We start from the raw sequence: 17,737 nt of genomic DNA on the forward strand, positions 1-17,737 counted from the left end.
AATAATAATCAAGCCAGCTGGAATGTTTTAAAAATAACGTTTTGTTTTACAATAACAATCTGAAACAACTAGGAATGTAATAATAAACTAATGTTATGATGCAGTGTCTGTCACGACACATGCAATGGTCTTGTATGAGGTACAATAAGATCAAGTTATCATTTTGTTAACCTGACAAAAATTAAGTGTGGATTCACACCAGCTGTAAAACGCACTTCATTCGATAACCGCTGTGTGAACTACAGAGAGCCGTGATCCTGTGTCACAATACACACCTCTATTAGAAATATGTAAAGAAGGCATCGCGACTCATCAATACAGTGAAACAATACACTCCTAGTTAGAACTACAGTTCCCAGCATGCCTGCTCACTGGCTGGCAATGGTGAGGCATGATGGGAGCTGTAGTTCTTTAGCAACAGCAATCTGTGCTGCTGTGGTCTAGCATCACAATACAAATGACAGAGACCCTTATTACAAAAAAAGCACCACATCAATGAATTAATTAATTAATTAATTTATTAATTAATTAATCAATCAAATAATTTGTATATAGCATCTTTCACGGCAAAGCCCTCTCAAAGCGCTTCACAATCAAATGCCAATTCAGAAACCGTCAATCCAGCCACATGCCTGCTGGATACCCACAGCTTCATCCGATAACAAATAATTAGGAAAAAACTAAACAAACCTTTCTTAAAAAAAAAAAAAAAGTGTTTATTTAAACATTACAAGTGAAAAAAACAACAGCAACAGAGACTTTTACATCAACTACCCCCACCAGCAGTATACAAGCAGTTCATCATGAAGTAATAAAATCTAATAATAATAATAAGAAGAAGAAGAAGAAGAAGAATACAAACATTAACAACGTGGTTTTGTTTTGACAGGGGAAAAAATGATGTTACACCACAATGACAGGTGCCTTGACAACAAGAAAGCCCTGACCTGTTCCCTCCCTCTCCCTTTCCCCTCTCCTCCCTGCATGTGTAGAAGGAGACACCATCATACCTCTCCCGTCCCTTCTCGGCACTGCCAGTTCACAGCCTCACTGCGTCAGTAAAAACATCAACGCCCCGGATGACAGGATAATCCGCTTCCAAATCAGCTTTTAAAACTCTCAGTGCTAAGTTAATTGCCATTGAGTAGGACCATTGTAAAGGTAAGTGGAGGACAGCTTTTCTTGTTTGGAAGTCCACACATTAACTTATTTAATACCTTCTGATAAAACACTTCTTAAAAAGGCAAATACAAGTATCAGAACACCTGTGGCCAACAGTTTTGCATCCCCCTAGAGAAAGAACTGATTTTCCGTCATTAAATTCGAATGAAACCTGCTGAAAAATGTTACATTGACATATTGAATTACACACCGCTTTGGAGTTTTCTCATATACTTAGAGAGAAAAAATTGAACAATGTGACATTTCGAAATCTAACAAGATAGCTGTTTTTTTTTTTTTTTTATAATTTTTTTTCTATTGTTTTTACTAAGCTTGTGCGGTTTCAGAACTCGTGGGATAAAGTCTTGCAGTCTCGCTGGGTCCGTCTGAAATCCTTCCACGTGCTTGCCCTCCGCTCCGGGTGGTTCACAGTGGTTCACCTTCGCTTTAATCCACGACATCAGTGAGAGTTATAAGATTCAGTGTCAGGATTATTAAATAGCTGGCATGTTGAAGTTCAGATCCTGCAGAAATAAGACTCTCACTGCATAGCGATTTGATCAATTCCTGGTTTTACTGTGTATTTAATAGTAAGTCACACCCAAGCTGGTTTCCTACACTCAATGCACCCCGCATCTTGGTTTTGCTGGGCAAAATAAAATGCACAGTTTAAAGGAACAGCGGGACACAGTGGTTCAACTGGCTGGGAGGAAATTTGTGGACTAAAAGTTAGCTCACACACACACACACAGACCCGTGGTAACATATCCAACAACAAACAAGACTTCTATTTAAACAAAACAAAACAAAAAACAAGTTTGACATCTGCTTTTGAGAAAAGCCATTCAGTCAGCCACTCAAGTTAAACCAAGTCAAGTCCACCGAATCACTAAATTGCAGGTTTGCAAACTTGAGTCCAGGCGTACCTGCAATGAAATCAATGGACCCATTTTTTCTCATGTTTTTTATAAATAAATAAGGATGCTAAATCTAGCCACCCCCTGCCCCGTGCAGTCTTTGGGGTGGGGTGTCCAGGGAGGGATTGGGGGGGAGGGGTTGCGGGTTCGAGCCCCCACTCTGTCGCTCTCTCAGCTGCACTTGCAAGACTTGACGACCATGTTAGACAGCTGCTCCACCTTGTGCTGTCTCCCCACGTAGTAGAGGATGGGGAGGGGCTCTAGGACCTGGGGGACGCAGCAGGGCTGGGCGGACGCTCCTGGGTTGTGATGGTTATAGAGAGACAGGATCTGGTGGGAGGAGAGAGAGAGGGGCGAGGTCACAGTCAGCACTCAGATCAGTGTCAGGATTCACTGATCAAACAGTACGATTGCACACGGCCTGTTGCAGTATGGATCTAATCTATCTATCTATCTATCTATCTATCTATCTATCTATCTATCTATCTATCTATCTATCTATCTATCTATCTAATGTATTATGCATTGTTTTGTTATTTTACTGTATCTTGTAAAGCACTTTGTGATGGTGGTCCACTATGAAAGGTGCTATATAAAATATAAAATAAATTATATATATATATATATATAATATATATACTTAGCACGTCCTGAACGCTAAATCCTCGCTCACGTGACTTAGCGATTTAACTGCTGCTCGACCGTCCTCAGTGAACGTTATCTTGAACACAAAAATGTTAGAGTACCTTTGTTAAATATATATATATATATATATATATATATATAGAGAGAGAGAGAGAGAGAGAGAGAGAGAGAGAGAGAGAGAGAGAGAGAGAGAGAGAGAGAGAGAGAGAGAAAGATAGATGGGCTTCAGTGAGTTACAGGAAAATAATTCCATCTAGGGTTCCTGGGATGTCATAAACTCCGAGAGCGAAGGCGGAGTCTCTAAACTGTCACAGAATCGTGAGATGGAATTGTTTTCCTGTAACTCACTGAAGAGCCCCGTCTGTTATTTTTTATAATCCACGGACACCCTTGTGATGCTGATATTAAAGAAGGCGAGGTTCAGCGGTACAGTTGGGTGTTTTTTTAAACATCGTGTTTCAGGGCTGTACAGACGTTCTGTCTCGTTATCTCTTAGCTCTTCAGCTTTATTTGGATGATTGCCTTTACCTTGTTTTAATTTCCCGTTCCTCTCCGGTTTCTCCGAGATACGAATGTACCAGCTTTACATCATTTTTTTTTTTTTTTTTTTTTTTTTTTTTTAACATATTCTCATTTTGTTGATCATTAATGAACATTTCTGCACTGCGGGTGTTTGCTGAGTGATTGCAAACGAGACATTTTGTGTTTGAATTGAAAGCGATGGTCTCGGAGTTGAATGGGTCACAGTTCAAGTATATTTTCCTCTAGAGGAATTATCACTTTGTGACATCACTACTGTGGCATAAATGGCTCTTATATATTCTGCATCGCAGTGTATCCTGAGTGACAGCATGGGAAGCCCCAGTGTGCTCTGTACAATCCTGCCCTACTGGGAATGCAAATTTTAATAGCAAATGAAACATTCTGGAAACTCCCCAAGTTACCAGCTAATGGATCAAGTTTTTTTTTTTTTTTTTTTTTTTTTTAAATATAAATATGAGTGGCATAGGGCGTCCCACGTGAACTCCTACAGTCCAGCATGGATTGATGTCTTTATCTTTATTTCTTTATACAGTAAAAGTTTCCCACAGTAAAGCACAGCAAAGTGTAATAAAGCACATGGAGGTAAAGCATAGGCAAGCATTGTAAAGCACAGAGAGGTCTGGTAAAGCATAGGGAAGCATTGTAAAGCACAGAGAGGTCTGGTAAAGCATAGGGAAGCATTGTAAAGCACAGAGAGGTCTGGTAAAGCATAGGGAAGCATTGTAAAGCACAGAGAGGTCTGGTAAAGAAGCATTGTAAAGCACAGAGAGGTCTGGTAAAGCATAGGGAAGCATTGTAAAGCACAGAGAGGTCTGGTAAAGCATAGGGAAGCATTGTAAAGCACAGAGAGGTCATGCTAAAGCACAGAGAGGTCTGGTAAAGCATAGGCAAGCATTGTAAAGCACAGAGAGGTCTGGTAAAGCATAGGGAAGCATTGTAAAGCACAGAGAGGTCTGGTAAAGCATAGGGAAGCATTGTAAAGCACAGAGAGGCCTGGTAAAGCATAGGGAAGCATTGTAAAGCACAGAGAGGTCTGGTAAAGCATAGGCAAGCATTGTAAAGCACAGAGAGGTCTGGTAAAGCATAGAGAAGCATTGTAAAGCACAGAGAGGTCTGGTAAAGCATAGGGAAGCATTGTAAAGCACAGAAAGTTATGCACTAGATAACAGACCACATGAGATAACATCTGTTATTGAGTAAGAGACACCCGACGTATTGATTTATGCATCAAGCTTCACCTCTGAGTCTCTGTACACACACGCATATACTGTACACACAAACATGTATTTACAGTATAATCTGGACCCTGCCCCTGTTACCTGTGAGTATCTGTTATCTGCGTTCCAGATGAAGGTACAGGGCCCCATGCAGAAGTTGGCGTAGTATCCTTTGGGCTCGTGAATCCACTTCCAGCCCAGATCCTTGCGGAAGTCGATGTAAAGAGGTTGCACACAGCAATTCTTCTCTGTGGAGCTGTGGGGGCAGACAGGAGTAAGTTTATATTGTGCATTTCCCAGGGTTCAACATGTCTTTGTTTTTTAATATGCTTTACCATACCTCTCTGTGCTTTACAATGCTTCCCTATGCTTTACCATGCCTCTTTGTGCTTTACAATGCTTCCCTATGCTTTACCATACCTCTCTGTGCTTTACAATGCTTCCCTATGCTTTACCAGACCTCTCTGTGCTTTACAATGCTTCCCTATGCTTTACCAGACCTCTCTGTGCTTTACAATGCTTCCCTATGCTTTACTAGTCCTCTCTGTGCTTTACCATGCCTCTGTGCTTTACAATGCTTCCCTATGCTTTACCATGCCTCTTTGTGCTTTACAATGCTTCCCTATGCTTTCCAAGACCTCTCTGTGCTTTACAATGCTTCCCTATGCTTTAGCATGCTGTCACTGTGCTGTATCACACTGTGCTGTATTACACTGTGCTGTGCTTTTACTGTGGGAAACGTTGAGAAGGGGTTACCCCAGGCAGGACTGTGACGCCACGTCTCGTTTGCTCCGGGACGATCCTGGTGATTCGGACCGATCCTGCGGGACTGACATGAGCAGGATGTGGGGGGTCTTATAATTCTGAATGGCGGCGATCGAGCGGCGGTCCCCGCGTACATTTTCAAGACCTGCGGAAAAATGTAACATCATATAAAAATAAAAAAGGGTCCTGCTTCAGTTCATCTCCATGACAAAGCCTCTTTATACCCAGGAACTCGAGAGTGGATGCCAGCGAGCTGTCGGCTTCTGGAGGACAAAGGCCAGCCCTGCAGGTGTCTGCTTTTGCGCTCACTGGGCAAGAACAGGAGAAACAGTCCTGAGAGTTTTGCCTCCCTAATCCCAGCTCCAGAGCTAATGCTCCCTGTGGAATCCCCAGCGAAGATCGCCGACTTCCTACAGACAGGGCGTGAACCAGCCATGACTGTGTGACTCCCCCTGCACACCACGCGCCTGTGCCTTTACAGTGGAGACCCTCGGGGACCCCTGCGCTGCCCTGACTGTGTGACTCCCTGTAAATAATAAAATCTAGAAATAGTGAAAGAAATACACAATAGAACTCACTGTAAAATGTGACTTTAAAGGTCTCAGCTTGAGCCCCACAAGGGCAGTGCAGTTTGAGCTCAAAGCCCTGCTCCTCCTCTGCAGGATGAACGAGAAACAAAGGTTACATTATTGGATGGCAGGAGACACATTATTGCATGACAAGAGATACATTATTGCATGGCAAGAGACACACTATTGCATGACAAGAGATACATTATTGCATGGCAAGAGACACACTATTGCATGACAAGAGACACACTATTGCATGACAAGAGATACATTATTGCATGACAAGAGATACATTATTGCATGGCAAGAGACACACTATTGCATGGCAAGTAACTGCAGCTAACAAAACAGTAACGCCGCTCACCGCTGCTCTGCATCCACTCCTTGACGGCTTTCGTCACATCGAAAGAAATCCACGAACTCAGGTCCTGCTGCGATACAAACCGAGAGTCAGGTACATCGCCCTCGATGCCCTGTGCACGGACCCTCGAGGGAGGGGGAGGGGGAGGGGGGGGGGGGGGGGGGGGGGGGGGGGGGGATACGAATTTTAAGTCCCTCCCAGTGCTATATATGCAGGTCGCGATACAATGTGTATCACGATAAATGTGACGGTTCTGACTGGCTACTTCTTCTATGATGCAAAATAAGATTATTATTTTTAATGACGGGGCTATTTTGTTAAAAGACAAACATTTTATGAGAGGGAGAGTTTGTATTCATATTATAAAACATGCTTTATTCAAGAACCGCTCTGTGAACTACAGTGAGCTGTGATCCTGTGTCACAAGACACACCTCTATTAGAAATATGTAAAGAAGGCACCACGACTCCTCAACACACAGTGAAACAATACTCTCCTAGCTAGAACTACAGTTCCCAGCATGCCCGCTCACCTGCTGGCAATGGTGAGGGATGATGGGAGCTGTAGTTCTTGTATCACAATACAAATGCTACAGACCTCTATTAGAGTCGGTACACTGCTAGTCAACACTGGCTTCAACAAGGCAGGGTCTAAAGTTTATAAAGTTATAAAAGTTTGGTCAGAGTGCTTGTTACACTTTACTGTGCTTTCATGTGACAATGTGACCTCTCAACTCTGGCAGCCCTGCCTCCTTTCTCTCTGTGGAAATACCGTGCAGGCTGGGCTGGCAGTGTTGGTATTGTAGTCGCATGTTTGTTGTCACAGAGAAATGGATTTTCCTTGCTGCTTAATACTTTTTCCACCCCCTCCCCCTCTGTTTATTATGAAGTTGTGTTGAAAATACCCCATCATTTAAGTAACACAAGCCAGTAGTTTTAAGGGGACAAATGCAAGTGGAAGGAAAATTGGAAGCAGATGTTATTCCACGGAGTGGAACAGTAATGTCACTTTTTGACCTCACTAAAGTGAATACACAAAGGCCTGGCTTCCCATTACAGCACAGGGGGTGTTCGACACAGTGTATGGTTTCAAATTGCAGCTGTTTTTCTCTTAGTCCCGGTCTCTTCTTAACCCTCCCAGTACCCCATTCTCCCCCACTCTCTACCCATTCTGTACCCCATTCTCCCCTTCTCTCTACCCCATTCTCCCCCACTCTCTACCCATTCTGTACCCCATTCTCCCCTTCTCTCTACCCCATTCTCCCCCACTCTCTACCCATTCTGTACCCCATTCTCCCCCACTCTCTACCCATTCTGTACCCCATTCTCCCCCACTCTCTACCCATTCTGTACCCCATTCTCCCCCACTCTCTACCCATTCTGTACCCCATTCTCCCCCACTCTCTACCCGTTCTGTACCCCATTCTCCCCCACTCTCTACCCATTCTGTACCCCATTCTCCCCCACTCTCTACCCATTCTGTACCCCATTCTCCCCTACTCTCTCCCATTTCCCCCACCCTCTCAAAATCAATCCCACTCTCTCAGTCCATTTTAGTCTCTCACACCCTCCCCCAAACCTGCTCAGCATTTCCCATTATCCCCCCTACTCGCCCCCATTCTTTCCCAGTCCCTCCCATTCTCTCCCAGTCTCCTCACCTTGTACAGCTCTATTCTCTGCTCCTTCTCAGGCTGCAAGGTGGACTGCTTCACGAACAGCCTCAGCTCTGCGTAGTGAATCAGGGCCTCGCTAGAGATGTTCCTCCTCATCTGAGACATGTTGAAGAATATCTGCTTGCAGACATCCAGATTCAACTGGTCTTCATGAACACTGACACCTAAACAGACACAACCGTAAAAACTGTGTTACTGAAACTAAACTGCGTCAAGCAGACCAGCATTTGGGCTCTAGTGCCTTCATTAGTGTTACTGAAACTAAACTGAGTCAAGCAGACCAGCGTTTGGGCTCTAGTGCCTTCATCAGTGTTACTGAAACTAAACTGAGTCGAGCAGACCAGCGTTTGGGCTCTAGTGCCTTCATTAGTGTTACTGAAACTAAACTGAGTCAAGCAGACCAGCGTTTGGGCTCTAGTGCCTTCATCAGTGTTACTGAAACTAAACTGAGTCAAGCAGACCAGCGTTTGGGCTCTAGTGCCTTCATCAGTGTTACTGAAACTAAACTGAGTCAAGCAGACCAGCGTTTGGGCTCTAGTGCCTTCATCAGTGTTATTGAAACTAAACTGAGTCAAGCAGACCAGCGTTTGGGCTCTAGTGCCTTCATCAGTGTTACTGAAACTAAACTGAGTCAAGCAGAGCAGCGTTTGGGCTCTAGTGCCTTCATCAGTGTTACTGAAACTAAACTGAGTCAAGCAGAGCAGCGTTTGGGCTCTAGTGCCTTCATCAGTGTTACTGAAACTAAACTGAGTCAAGCAGACCAGCGTTTGGGCTCTAGTGCCTTCATCAGTTTTACTGAAACTAAACTGAGTCAAGCAGAGCAGCGTTTGGGCTCTTCCACTTCTAATATTGGGCTGCACATTTTGATGCGACCTCGGTGCTGTTGTGAAGTTTTCACGGAGTAGTCAAAATGAAAGTTCGTCTCGTCTCCCAACCCGAGAAGGTGCAATGATTATAACCCGGACGGTGGTTAAAACTACGCTGAGCCACGACAGCACTTCCAAGTGGTCAAACTAAGTAAGTACTAACCCTCCTAGTCGTCGTGTGAACGTGGTCACGACATAAAGTACATATCTTCTTGGGACCTGACTAAGAGACATGATTGACACATTTTACTTCTCCCACGTGGTCGAGAGGAGTCCACAGTGGGTGTACAGGAGGGGGAAGAGCGGGGGGGGGGGGCAGGGGGTAGGGGGGAGGCTGGGTGTGTGCGCTTACAGAGCGGAATGTAAGATGACATTACGACCCCCATGGAGTTTCCTCTAATAAACTTATTGGAAGACAGAAAAAGAAAAAACAAGCAATGCCACACTTTTTTTTCTTTCTTCCTGGACTATAAAACTCGCAGTGGCCAATTATCTCTTATGTTGACAAGAGTAAAAACACAGCAAAGTGTAATAAAGCACAGTGAAAGCATTATAAAGCATGGAGAGATCTGGTAAAACATAGGGAAGCATTGTAAAGCACAGAGAGGTCTGGTAAAGCACAGATAAGCATTGTAAAGCACAGAGAGGTCTGGTAAAGCATAGGGAAGCATTGTAAAGCACAGAGAGGTCTGGTAAAGCATAGGGAAGCATTGTAAAGCACAGAGAGGTCTGGTAAAGCACAGGTAAGCATTGTAAAGCACAGAGAGGTCTGGTAAAGCATAGGAAAGCATTGTAAAGCACAGAGAGGTCTGGTAAAGCACACATAAGCATTGTAAAGCACAGAGAGGTCTGGTAAAGCATAGGGAAGCATTGTAAAGCACAGAGAGGTCTGATAAAGCACAGGTAAGCATTGTAAAGCACAGAGAGGTCTGGTAAAGCATAGGGAAGCATTGTAAAGCCCCTCAACATGTATTTGTGTGCTCCAGCCAGTGTGAAATTTTACTGGTCTGATTAAGGGCACATCTAACTTGACTGTCCTGAAAATTGGATGTTGGGAATATATGTTATAAATATGTCACTTTACACTTCTAAAAGATTGAATACTTTCAGAATGGTAGCACATTGATTTAGAATGTCTCAAATAAAAAGAAAAATACATTTTCTACTTAATGGGTTAAAAAAAAACAAAAAAAAACCCACAGCCAGCAGCCTGTAACTAAACCACCTCGAGTGACTTTTTTCAAAAAGGGAGAATCTTCCAAGCTATTTATGAAGTAAAACAATCCATGTTACTGTGTTTCAGACTGTGCTTTAAAAAAATAAAAAAATAAAAATAGAATGATTACATGTAATGGTTTGTTTTCTTTAATTACACTTGAATCTTGGCAACACTTCATAGACTGGAAAGAGGGAGTGGGAGAGGGGGAGGGAGAGAGGGAGACAGAGAGAAAGAGGGGGAGAGAACGAGAGGAGCGAGAGAGAGAGAGAGGGGTGTACAGAACACAAAACTTTTCTCTTTCTCTGTGATGCTGCGTTCCCAGACACTCTCCTCTGTGTTTACTGTTTCTGCTGTTAATCGCACATGGAGGGTGCAGCTGGTAAATTACACACAGAGAGAGGGAGGGCTGGGGAGCTAGGAGAGGGGATGAGGGGAGCAGGGAACGAGGGGAGTAGGGAAGGAGGGGAGCAGGGAACGAGGGGAGCAGGGAATGAGGGGAACAGGGAATAAGGAGAGTAGGGAGGCAGGGCAGCATGGAGGGAGGGGAGCGGGGAGGGAGGGGAGCAGGGAACGAGGGGAACAGGGAGGGAGGGGAGCTAGGAGAGGGGGTCAGGGGAGCAGAGAGGGCTGGGGAGCAGGAAGGGAGGGAGTAGGGAGGGCTGGAGTGCAGGAAGGGAGGGAAGCAGGGGGTGTGGAGTGGAAGTGGGGTACAAAAAAGGGCCTCCAGCCCTTATAAAAGTGTCTGATAGTAACAGCACAGCAAAGTGTAATACAGTACAGTGAAAGCATGGTAAAGGATAGGCAAACATTGTAAAGCACAGAGAGGTCTGGTAAAGGACAGGCAAGCATTGTAAAACACAGAGAGGTCTGGTAAAGCATAGGGAAGCATTGTAAAGCACAGAGAGGTCTGGTAAAGCATAGGGAAGCATTGTAAAGCACAGACAGGTCTGGTAAAGCTCATTTAAATTTTTTTTTTTAAATACATGGTAAACTACCCCTTGTAAATGTTTCCCATAGTAAAAGCATACCAAAGTGTAACAGAGCACAGTGAAAGCATGGTAACGCATAGGGAAGCATTGTGTGGTCGGACAGCCCTGCACACACACGCTTTCCAAGGCGTTTCCTCGCTTACATTAATTTCCACCTACATGTTCTCTCTGCCCTTACAGTGAAACAATGAATCTAGAAGCTCTTGTTGCAACAGGCAGGCAGGCAGGCAGGCAGGGCTATCATTTAATTGCAGGGAGGAGAGAGATCTGAATTCCTGGCGGTTTCTAAAACGCAGCGCTGTTATACCTATTGCGATCCCAGAGTCTCCAACATGATACGATATGTATCTATCACGATACGATATGTATCTATCACGATACGTGAGATGGTCCTGATGTACGAGGCACAGTAAGATCAACCAAGCACTTAACGACAACAACAAGCACTTTTCTTAAAACACCAGCTATATAAAGCACACTTCATTCAAGAACCGCTCGGTGAACTACAGAACTGAACTGTGAGGAATCGAATATTCAACTCGAATTTTTTATTCCCCCCCACCCCCCCCCCATGTCTTTTCCAGTGTCTTTTCTGTGCGTGAAAGGGTTAATCTCTGTGCAGTGTGTGCGTGAATCATTGGATTCAACAGAACAACGAGGGAAACGCAACTGTGTGTTAAACAGGACATTTTGAGACACAGCCAAGCCTTACAGCTGTGACAAAAAGTTTTGCATCACCTATAACTTTAGGGATTGAGACCTCATTAAAAAAATATATATATATATATATATATATATATATATATATATATATATATATATATATATATATATATATATATAATATTTTATTTAACATTGTGTAAACAATGTAAACCGAAAGAAAATGATGTCGCAAGTGTCTACCGGAAACCATACTAGCAGTAAAGTAGTACTTCATGTTAGATTTCGAAATGTCACATTTTTGTCAGTTTGTCAGTGTATGGAAAACTCCAAAGCGACGGTGTGTAGATCAATATGTTACCATGACATTATTCAACAGCTTTCATTCGACTTCATGAACCCAAATGGGCTATTTCGACAGGGGGGGGCTAAACTTTTAGCCAGAGCTGTGCAGCGTGCAGGAAATGAATCAGATGTAAGCTTAGCTGAACTTGCCCGCCATGAAACAACCAATGCAGGGCTGGATGACAGAGAGACCAACCATATATAAATCTAGGGTATGGGGATCTGAAAAGCCAGCTACAACAGATAAAAGTACCAGACCTCTCTGTGCTTTACAATGCTTCCCTGTGCTTTACCAGACCTCTCTGTGCTTTACAATGCTTCCCTATGCTTTACCAGACCTCTCTGTGCTTTACAATGCTTCCCTGTGCTTTACCAGACCTCTCTGTGCTTTACAATGCTTCCCTATGCTTTACCAGACCTCTCTGTGCTTCACAATGCTTCCCTATGCTTTACCATACCTCCCTATGCTTTACCAGACCTCTCTGTGCTTTACAATGCTTCCCTATGCTTTACCAGACCTCTCTGTGCTTTACAATGCTTCCCTATGCTTTACCAGACCTCTCTGTGCTTTACAATGCTTCCCTATGCTTTACCAGACCTCTCTGTGCTTTACAATGCTTGCCTATGCTTTACCAGACCTCTCTGTGCTTTACAATGCTTCCCTATGCTTTACCAGACCTCTCTGTGCTTTACAATGCTTCCCTATGCTTTACCAAGCTTTCGCTGTCCTTTATTACGTTTTGCTGTGCATTCACTGTGGGATGTTTTTATAATCAATCAATCTTTATTTTTATATAGCACCTTTCATAGTGGACCACCATCACAAAGCCCTTTACAAGATACGAGATTATAAGGTACCCTGGTTACAGACAACTATGTTAAGCAGGAAGTCCATGTGCCTGCATTTCATTTCAGCATACAAGGAAGGAAGGAGTGAATTCATTTTTAAAAGGGGAGATAACAGGACCATAAATAGCTACACAAACAAAACCCACCAGGGATTTTCTGTTGAGGTTAAAACGTTTTCCGCTCTTGCCTTGATCAGTGTTTTGCAGAAAGCAGAGACGACTGATAAATTCACAGTGAGGCACAATGCTTGGGAATTACATAATTACTGTGCAAAATTACCAGGGGAAACTTTGATGAAGGAATCGATGTGGCTCAGTTTCACAAACCTCTGGTAGCATTGGGCAGTGATATATAGATATATATAATTTAATAATTAACTAAGTAACAGGGGTAGAAACTAGCTCTGCTGCACCCAGTCCTGGGGTTCAGAACTCCCCTTAATGAAGTCTATTATTAATATTGAAATGATCAGGACCCAGGAGTTTGAGCAGGGTTAGAAATTTTCCCTGTGCTTTACAATGCTTCCATATGCTTTAACAGACCTCTCTGTGCTTTACAATGCTTCCCTATGCTTTACCAGACCTCTCTGTGCTTTACAATGCTTCCCTATGCTTTACCATACCTCTTTGTGCTTTACAAGGCTGTACCATGCTAGCATTGTGCTTTATTACACTTTGCTGTGCTTGTACTATGGGACACCTGTATAAGGGTACATACAAATACTAACCAAATAACTACATAAATTAAACAGAATAAGCAAACAAACTATTATCGTCTATTACAGTTTCAGCAGGGTTAAGAACAGAGAGAGAGACACAGAGAGACAGCGCACTTACCTCACACTAACTAATGCAGAGCTAGGTGTGTGTGTGATGAAATGAACTGATTTAAATCAAGCTTAGCATTCAAATTCTTTCTACACCCTATGCCACTGAAACGATCCGGGCGAGAGACTTACTTCTGGTCATGACGAACTTGTGCAGCTCCTTTGCAAAGTACTCCTCCTGGGGGTTCTCTCGAAAGGCGCTCTCCGTCTGTTCCCGGGCGCTCTCCTGCACCATGTCCAGGGTGCTGTTGTAGAGAGAGACGATCTCCTGGGGCACAGCTGGCTCCTCACTCTCGCTCCCGGGCTCCTTGGAGAACTTCAGCTTGCTGAGGATCTGGCCCCTGATCGCTTCTATCCTCTTCTTGCGCACCAGCTCCATGTCCAGGGTCTTGCAGGTGGACATGCAGAGAGTCCAGGGCAGGAACTGGAGGAGAGCCGAGCACAGGAGCAGAAAGCTCTTCAGCTCCATCTCTCTCTCTGTCTGTGTCTCTCCACTGGGTGTGTGTGTGTGTGTGTGTGTTTGTGTGTGTGGTGGGGAACGGAGATCACACAACTACTTAACCACTTGCTTCCTTAAGTTTTACAAGTTTTTACTTTTTGCAGTTCTAAGAAAACTGTCAAGACAGCTCCTTCCTTCCTTCCTTCCTTCCTTCCTTCCTTGTCTTAAAAAATGGATGGGATTCTAATAATGATGACGACGACAATGAGAACTGCTAAACCAAGTTTGAAAAATGTTTCTTTCGCCGTCCTCAAGTTGTATCTTTTCTTAGAAAAATAACGTGAGAAAATAATCAAGTGCCTTCGTGATATACAGAGAATTCTAATAATAATGATAATTACGAACAAAACAAAGCAGCAGACAGATTTCTTGAAATGATATGTATCCGTGGATTAAAACAAAACAAACACTACATACAGTTTTTATAATATATATTTATGTATTATTTTAATTCTATTCCCCCACCATCTAGAATAAGATTAATTAATAAAAAATGTATTATTAAAAGATGAAACACAAAATAGTCTTTTAAACTCTCCAAAACTAAACAGGTTACTGGATGTTGGAGCGATTGGGTATTCCTTCCAACAGCGTTCATTCATTCAGTGATCGCTGCCCAGCGCTGCAGAAACACCAAAATATTTAAAAGAAAAACACCAGAACGCAAATTAAAAAAAAGAAAGACTGATTCGTCTCTTACAGTAAAGTAAAAGCAGAACTGAATGGAAAAACAGAAGCTTGCAGCGTGATGTCTTCTGTTTCTACTTCCTCAGCCGCTAGCGTGTCCACAGACTGCAGCCTTTTCTTGTTTAAAGAAACAAACCACCCCCCCCCAAAAAAAACTCAATAACAAAATTAATGTAAATGAAAAGATAAAATTCACTTTTATAATCCCCTATTTCATAAATCTCATTTCATCCCAGATTTTCATTTACAAAGTTATAAAGTACACACACACACACACACACACACAGCATGTAATAATAAAAATAATAATAATAATAATACATAAATTCTGGTCCTTTAGTTTCTCTCTCTCTGTATAATTGTCAATTTTTAGAAGAAGAAAAAAAAGCTGCAAGCTAGAAAGTTTTTGAAACAGATCTCCATACACTCTCTCCAGTCTCTGAGACTGAAACGAACTTCCGAGTTTTATTGTGGTTTGGTTGTTAGCTAGCGAGCTAACTCCCTCCCTCTCCCTCCCTCTCTCTTGTTTCAGCTTGCTTCACTAACCCAAGGAGTCCTGTGTCCTCCTCCGCCTCCTGTGTGTGTGCGTGTGTGTGTGTGTGTTTTTCCAGCTCCTGTCCGTTTCGCCAGCTTGCTACATCTAACTGACAGGAACCAGGGGATGTTGATAGAACGATCAAACGGTCGTTCTTATCAGCAGCTACATTTTCAACAGCCCTTGAAACCTACTCACTGCCTGCCTGCCTGCCTGCCTGCCTGCCTGCCTGCTCTGTTTCTGTCAGTGGAACTTGTTATATCCTATTTCATGTTGTATTTCTACAATATTATTATGTGCACTTGCTGTAAACTACAGTGTTTTTAAATATCAATCTTGCATTGTAACCCTGTACTGCCCTGTGACACCTGCAAGTCGCCTTGGATAAAGCGGTCTGATAAACAGATAAGAAATCAAATGTAGAAATGTTGAACGCAGAAGGGAAGTAGGGAGGGATGATTAAGCATGAGGGAGGGGGAAAGGGAGTTAAGTTAAAAGCACTGGAATTTAAGAGTGCAGAATGTTTTTTTTTTTTTTTTTTTTTTTTAAATATGCAAGTTGTAAAATTGGGAAATATTTGAAATGCCATAGATCAAAGCAAACTGACGTTGAGGGGGGGTGGGTGGGGGGGGGGGGGGGGGGGGGGGGGGGGGGTGGGAGCTGTGACGTCTTTTATGGCATGCGAAAATCTACTTTGATAAGAGGGAAGAGAACAACGTCGCCTTCAGCCATTTTGGGGTTAGAGTTTTATGAGGACAGCTGTTTTTTGCTTTTTTTTTTTCTTTACAGATGAGTTAGACCATTATTGTTGCTTTTTCCGTAGATACGTTGTAATTATAACCAATGGGGGGCACTGGGTAATCTTTGTATCTGTACGAGAAACACATTTCCTTGTCAGGTTTATGGGTTTTTGTGGGTTTTTTTAAGGCGATTTGAAGTGCTTCAGGCTTAAAGCGCTTTTTTTTTTTTTCAAACACAGGTGTTGCTACAGTTATATCATGTGTAATTCTGCTCGCACAGCCCTGCAATTTTAAGTACAAAGCAGACTCCTCTAAGCTAGTTAAAGTGATGTTTATTAAGCATTCAGAAAATACTATCCACCAAAAATAGAAACTAAGCAAAACAGCAATTGTGTGAATGCCACATTGCCGTAGTATTTGTCTGGGAAACCACTGAATTAGAGATTTTTAAAAAATCAGCTAAGTGTCTTTCTGTCGCTATCTCTTTTATTACTTCTGTGACAGGATCGCAATCACTAGATTCTTTTTACAATCTAAACTATTTTAGTGTGAACTGTTCAGTGTTTCTTTTTATTGCCTACTTCTAAATACATAAATACTAAAAGTTAATAAATTCAACGGCAAGAAAACATTTCCACTAGAAGTCTTTCTCAGTGTCTTCAGTGTAAATTCAATGACTAACGTTTCGACTGGAAGTCTTTCTCAATATCTTCCTGCAACTAGCGTACACAATGCAATATTAAGGGAAAAACCAAGGGGGAAATTAATTCGATTTATGCAGTTAGAGCCATGTCCTAGACACACAGGATACCCATCTACACACACTCCCTCTACTGTGTGCTTAACAGTGAGGTAGAGAGATACAGATCTGATTTCAAAGGGGGGTTTGCAATAGGAGAGTACAGTTACAGTGGTACATTATTTATACCAAAAACTTAAAACTGAACAGCGTTTCCCTTGGGTTTTATTTTACATTAAACTGCAGCAGGATAATCCCAACGTAATGAATTGAAGTGTATACTGAGCTTCAAATGTCATCCTGACTTACTTGAAAAAGATACATTCAGACATCTTTTGTATTCCACGCACAAAGAGATACACAGTGAGAGCGGAGTTTAATACAAGGGCATTCCAAGTTCTTTACAGACGGACTGTAAAATTAGGCACACTTGTCATGAATTAAGAACACTTACTCCATGCTTAACACAAATATATATAATTTTTTTAATAAACACAGTACAAAAGTTGTACTTTTATACAAAAAAAAAAACACACACACACACACACACACACACACATAGGAATGTACAAAATGCTGATTCCTTTACAAACTAAGGAACACAAAGATAAATATAGCAAGCTTGTGAAATGTGCTACGCATCAATGTGTAACAGTAAAAAAACAAACATTATTTACATCATGAACTGGTAAAAAAAAACAACCTAGATTTGCATTGTCTTATAGGCCGTAGTGTTTGTACACTCTATCGAAACAGTGGCTAAAAACACTGACATTGTTTCAATATTAAATTATTTAATTTGCAGTATGCTTCCAAGTGTTGGGTGCATCTCCCTGTGATCGTGTTGGGAGTGTGTTTCATTCTCTTTGTGTGACAGAGCCTCTCTCTCCCCTCTCCCTGTACCTCAGTTTTATATCAGCTAATCTGTGC

At 42.5% G+C, this 17,737-nt stretch overlaps 1 protein-coding gene across 1 annotated transcript; it reads right to left on the reverse strand.

Annotated features, from left to right (window-relative positions):
- Positions 1-697: 697 nt before the first annotated feature.
- On the reverse strand, positions 698-15,275 carry LOC121304906 (transforming growth factor beta-1 proprotein-like). The gene is made up of 7 exons (XM_041236328.1): positions 13,720-15,275; positions 7,836-7,970; positions 6,182-6,290; positions 5,827-5,904; positions 5,240-5,393; positions 4,586-4,739; positions 698-2,408 (listed from the first exon to the last, which is right to left on the reverse strand). The coding sequence occupies exons 1-7, from the start codon at positions 14,074-14,076 to the stop codon at positions 2,250-2,252; spliced, it is 1,146 nt and encodes a 381-aa protein (XP_041092262.1). The 5' UTR covers positions 14,077-15,275; the 3' UTR covers positions 698-2,249.
- Between the last annotated feature and the right edge of the window lie 2,462 nt (positions 15,276-17,737).

The sequence above is a fragment of the Polyodon spathula genome, chromosome 40 (assembly GCF_017654505.1).
Source record: "Polyodon spathula isolate WHYD16114869_AA chromosome 40, ASM1765450v1, whole genome shotgun sequence".
Classification (NCBI taxonomy): domain Eukaryota; kingdom Metazoa; phylum Chordata; class Actinopteri; order Acipenseriformes; family Polyodontidae; genus Polyodon; species Polyodon spathula.

Coding starts and splice junctions, on each gene's coding strand:
- LOC121304906 (XM_041236328.1), bottom strand. CDS start 14,076: ATGGAGCTGAAGAGCTTTCTGCTCCTGTGCTCGGCTCTCCTCCAGTTC. Junction 7,971..13,719: donor GTAAGTCTCTCGCCCGGATC/GTTTCAGTGGCA, acceptor GATGTCTGCAAG/CAGATATTCTTCAACATGTC. Junction 4,740..5,239: donor GCGTCACAGTCCTGCCTGGG/GTAACCCCTTCT, acceptor CTGCCCCCACAG/CTCCACAGAGAAGAATTGCT.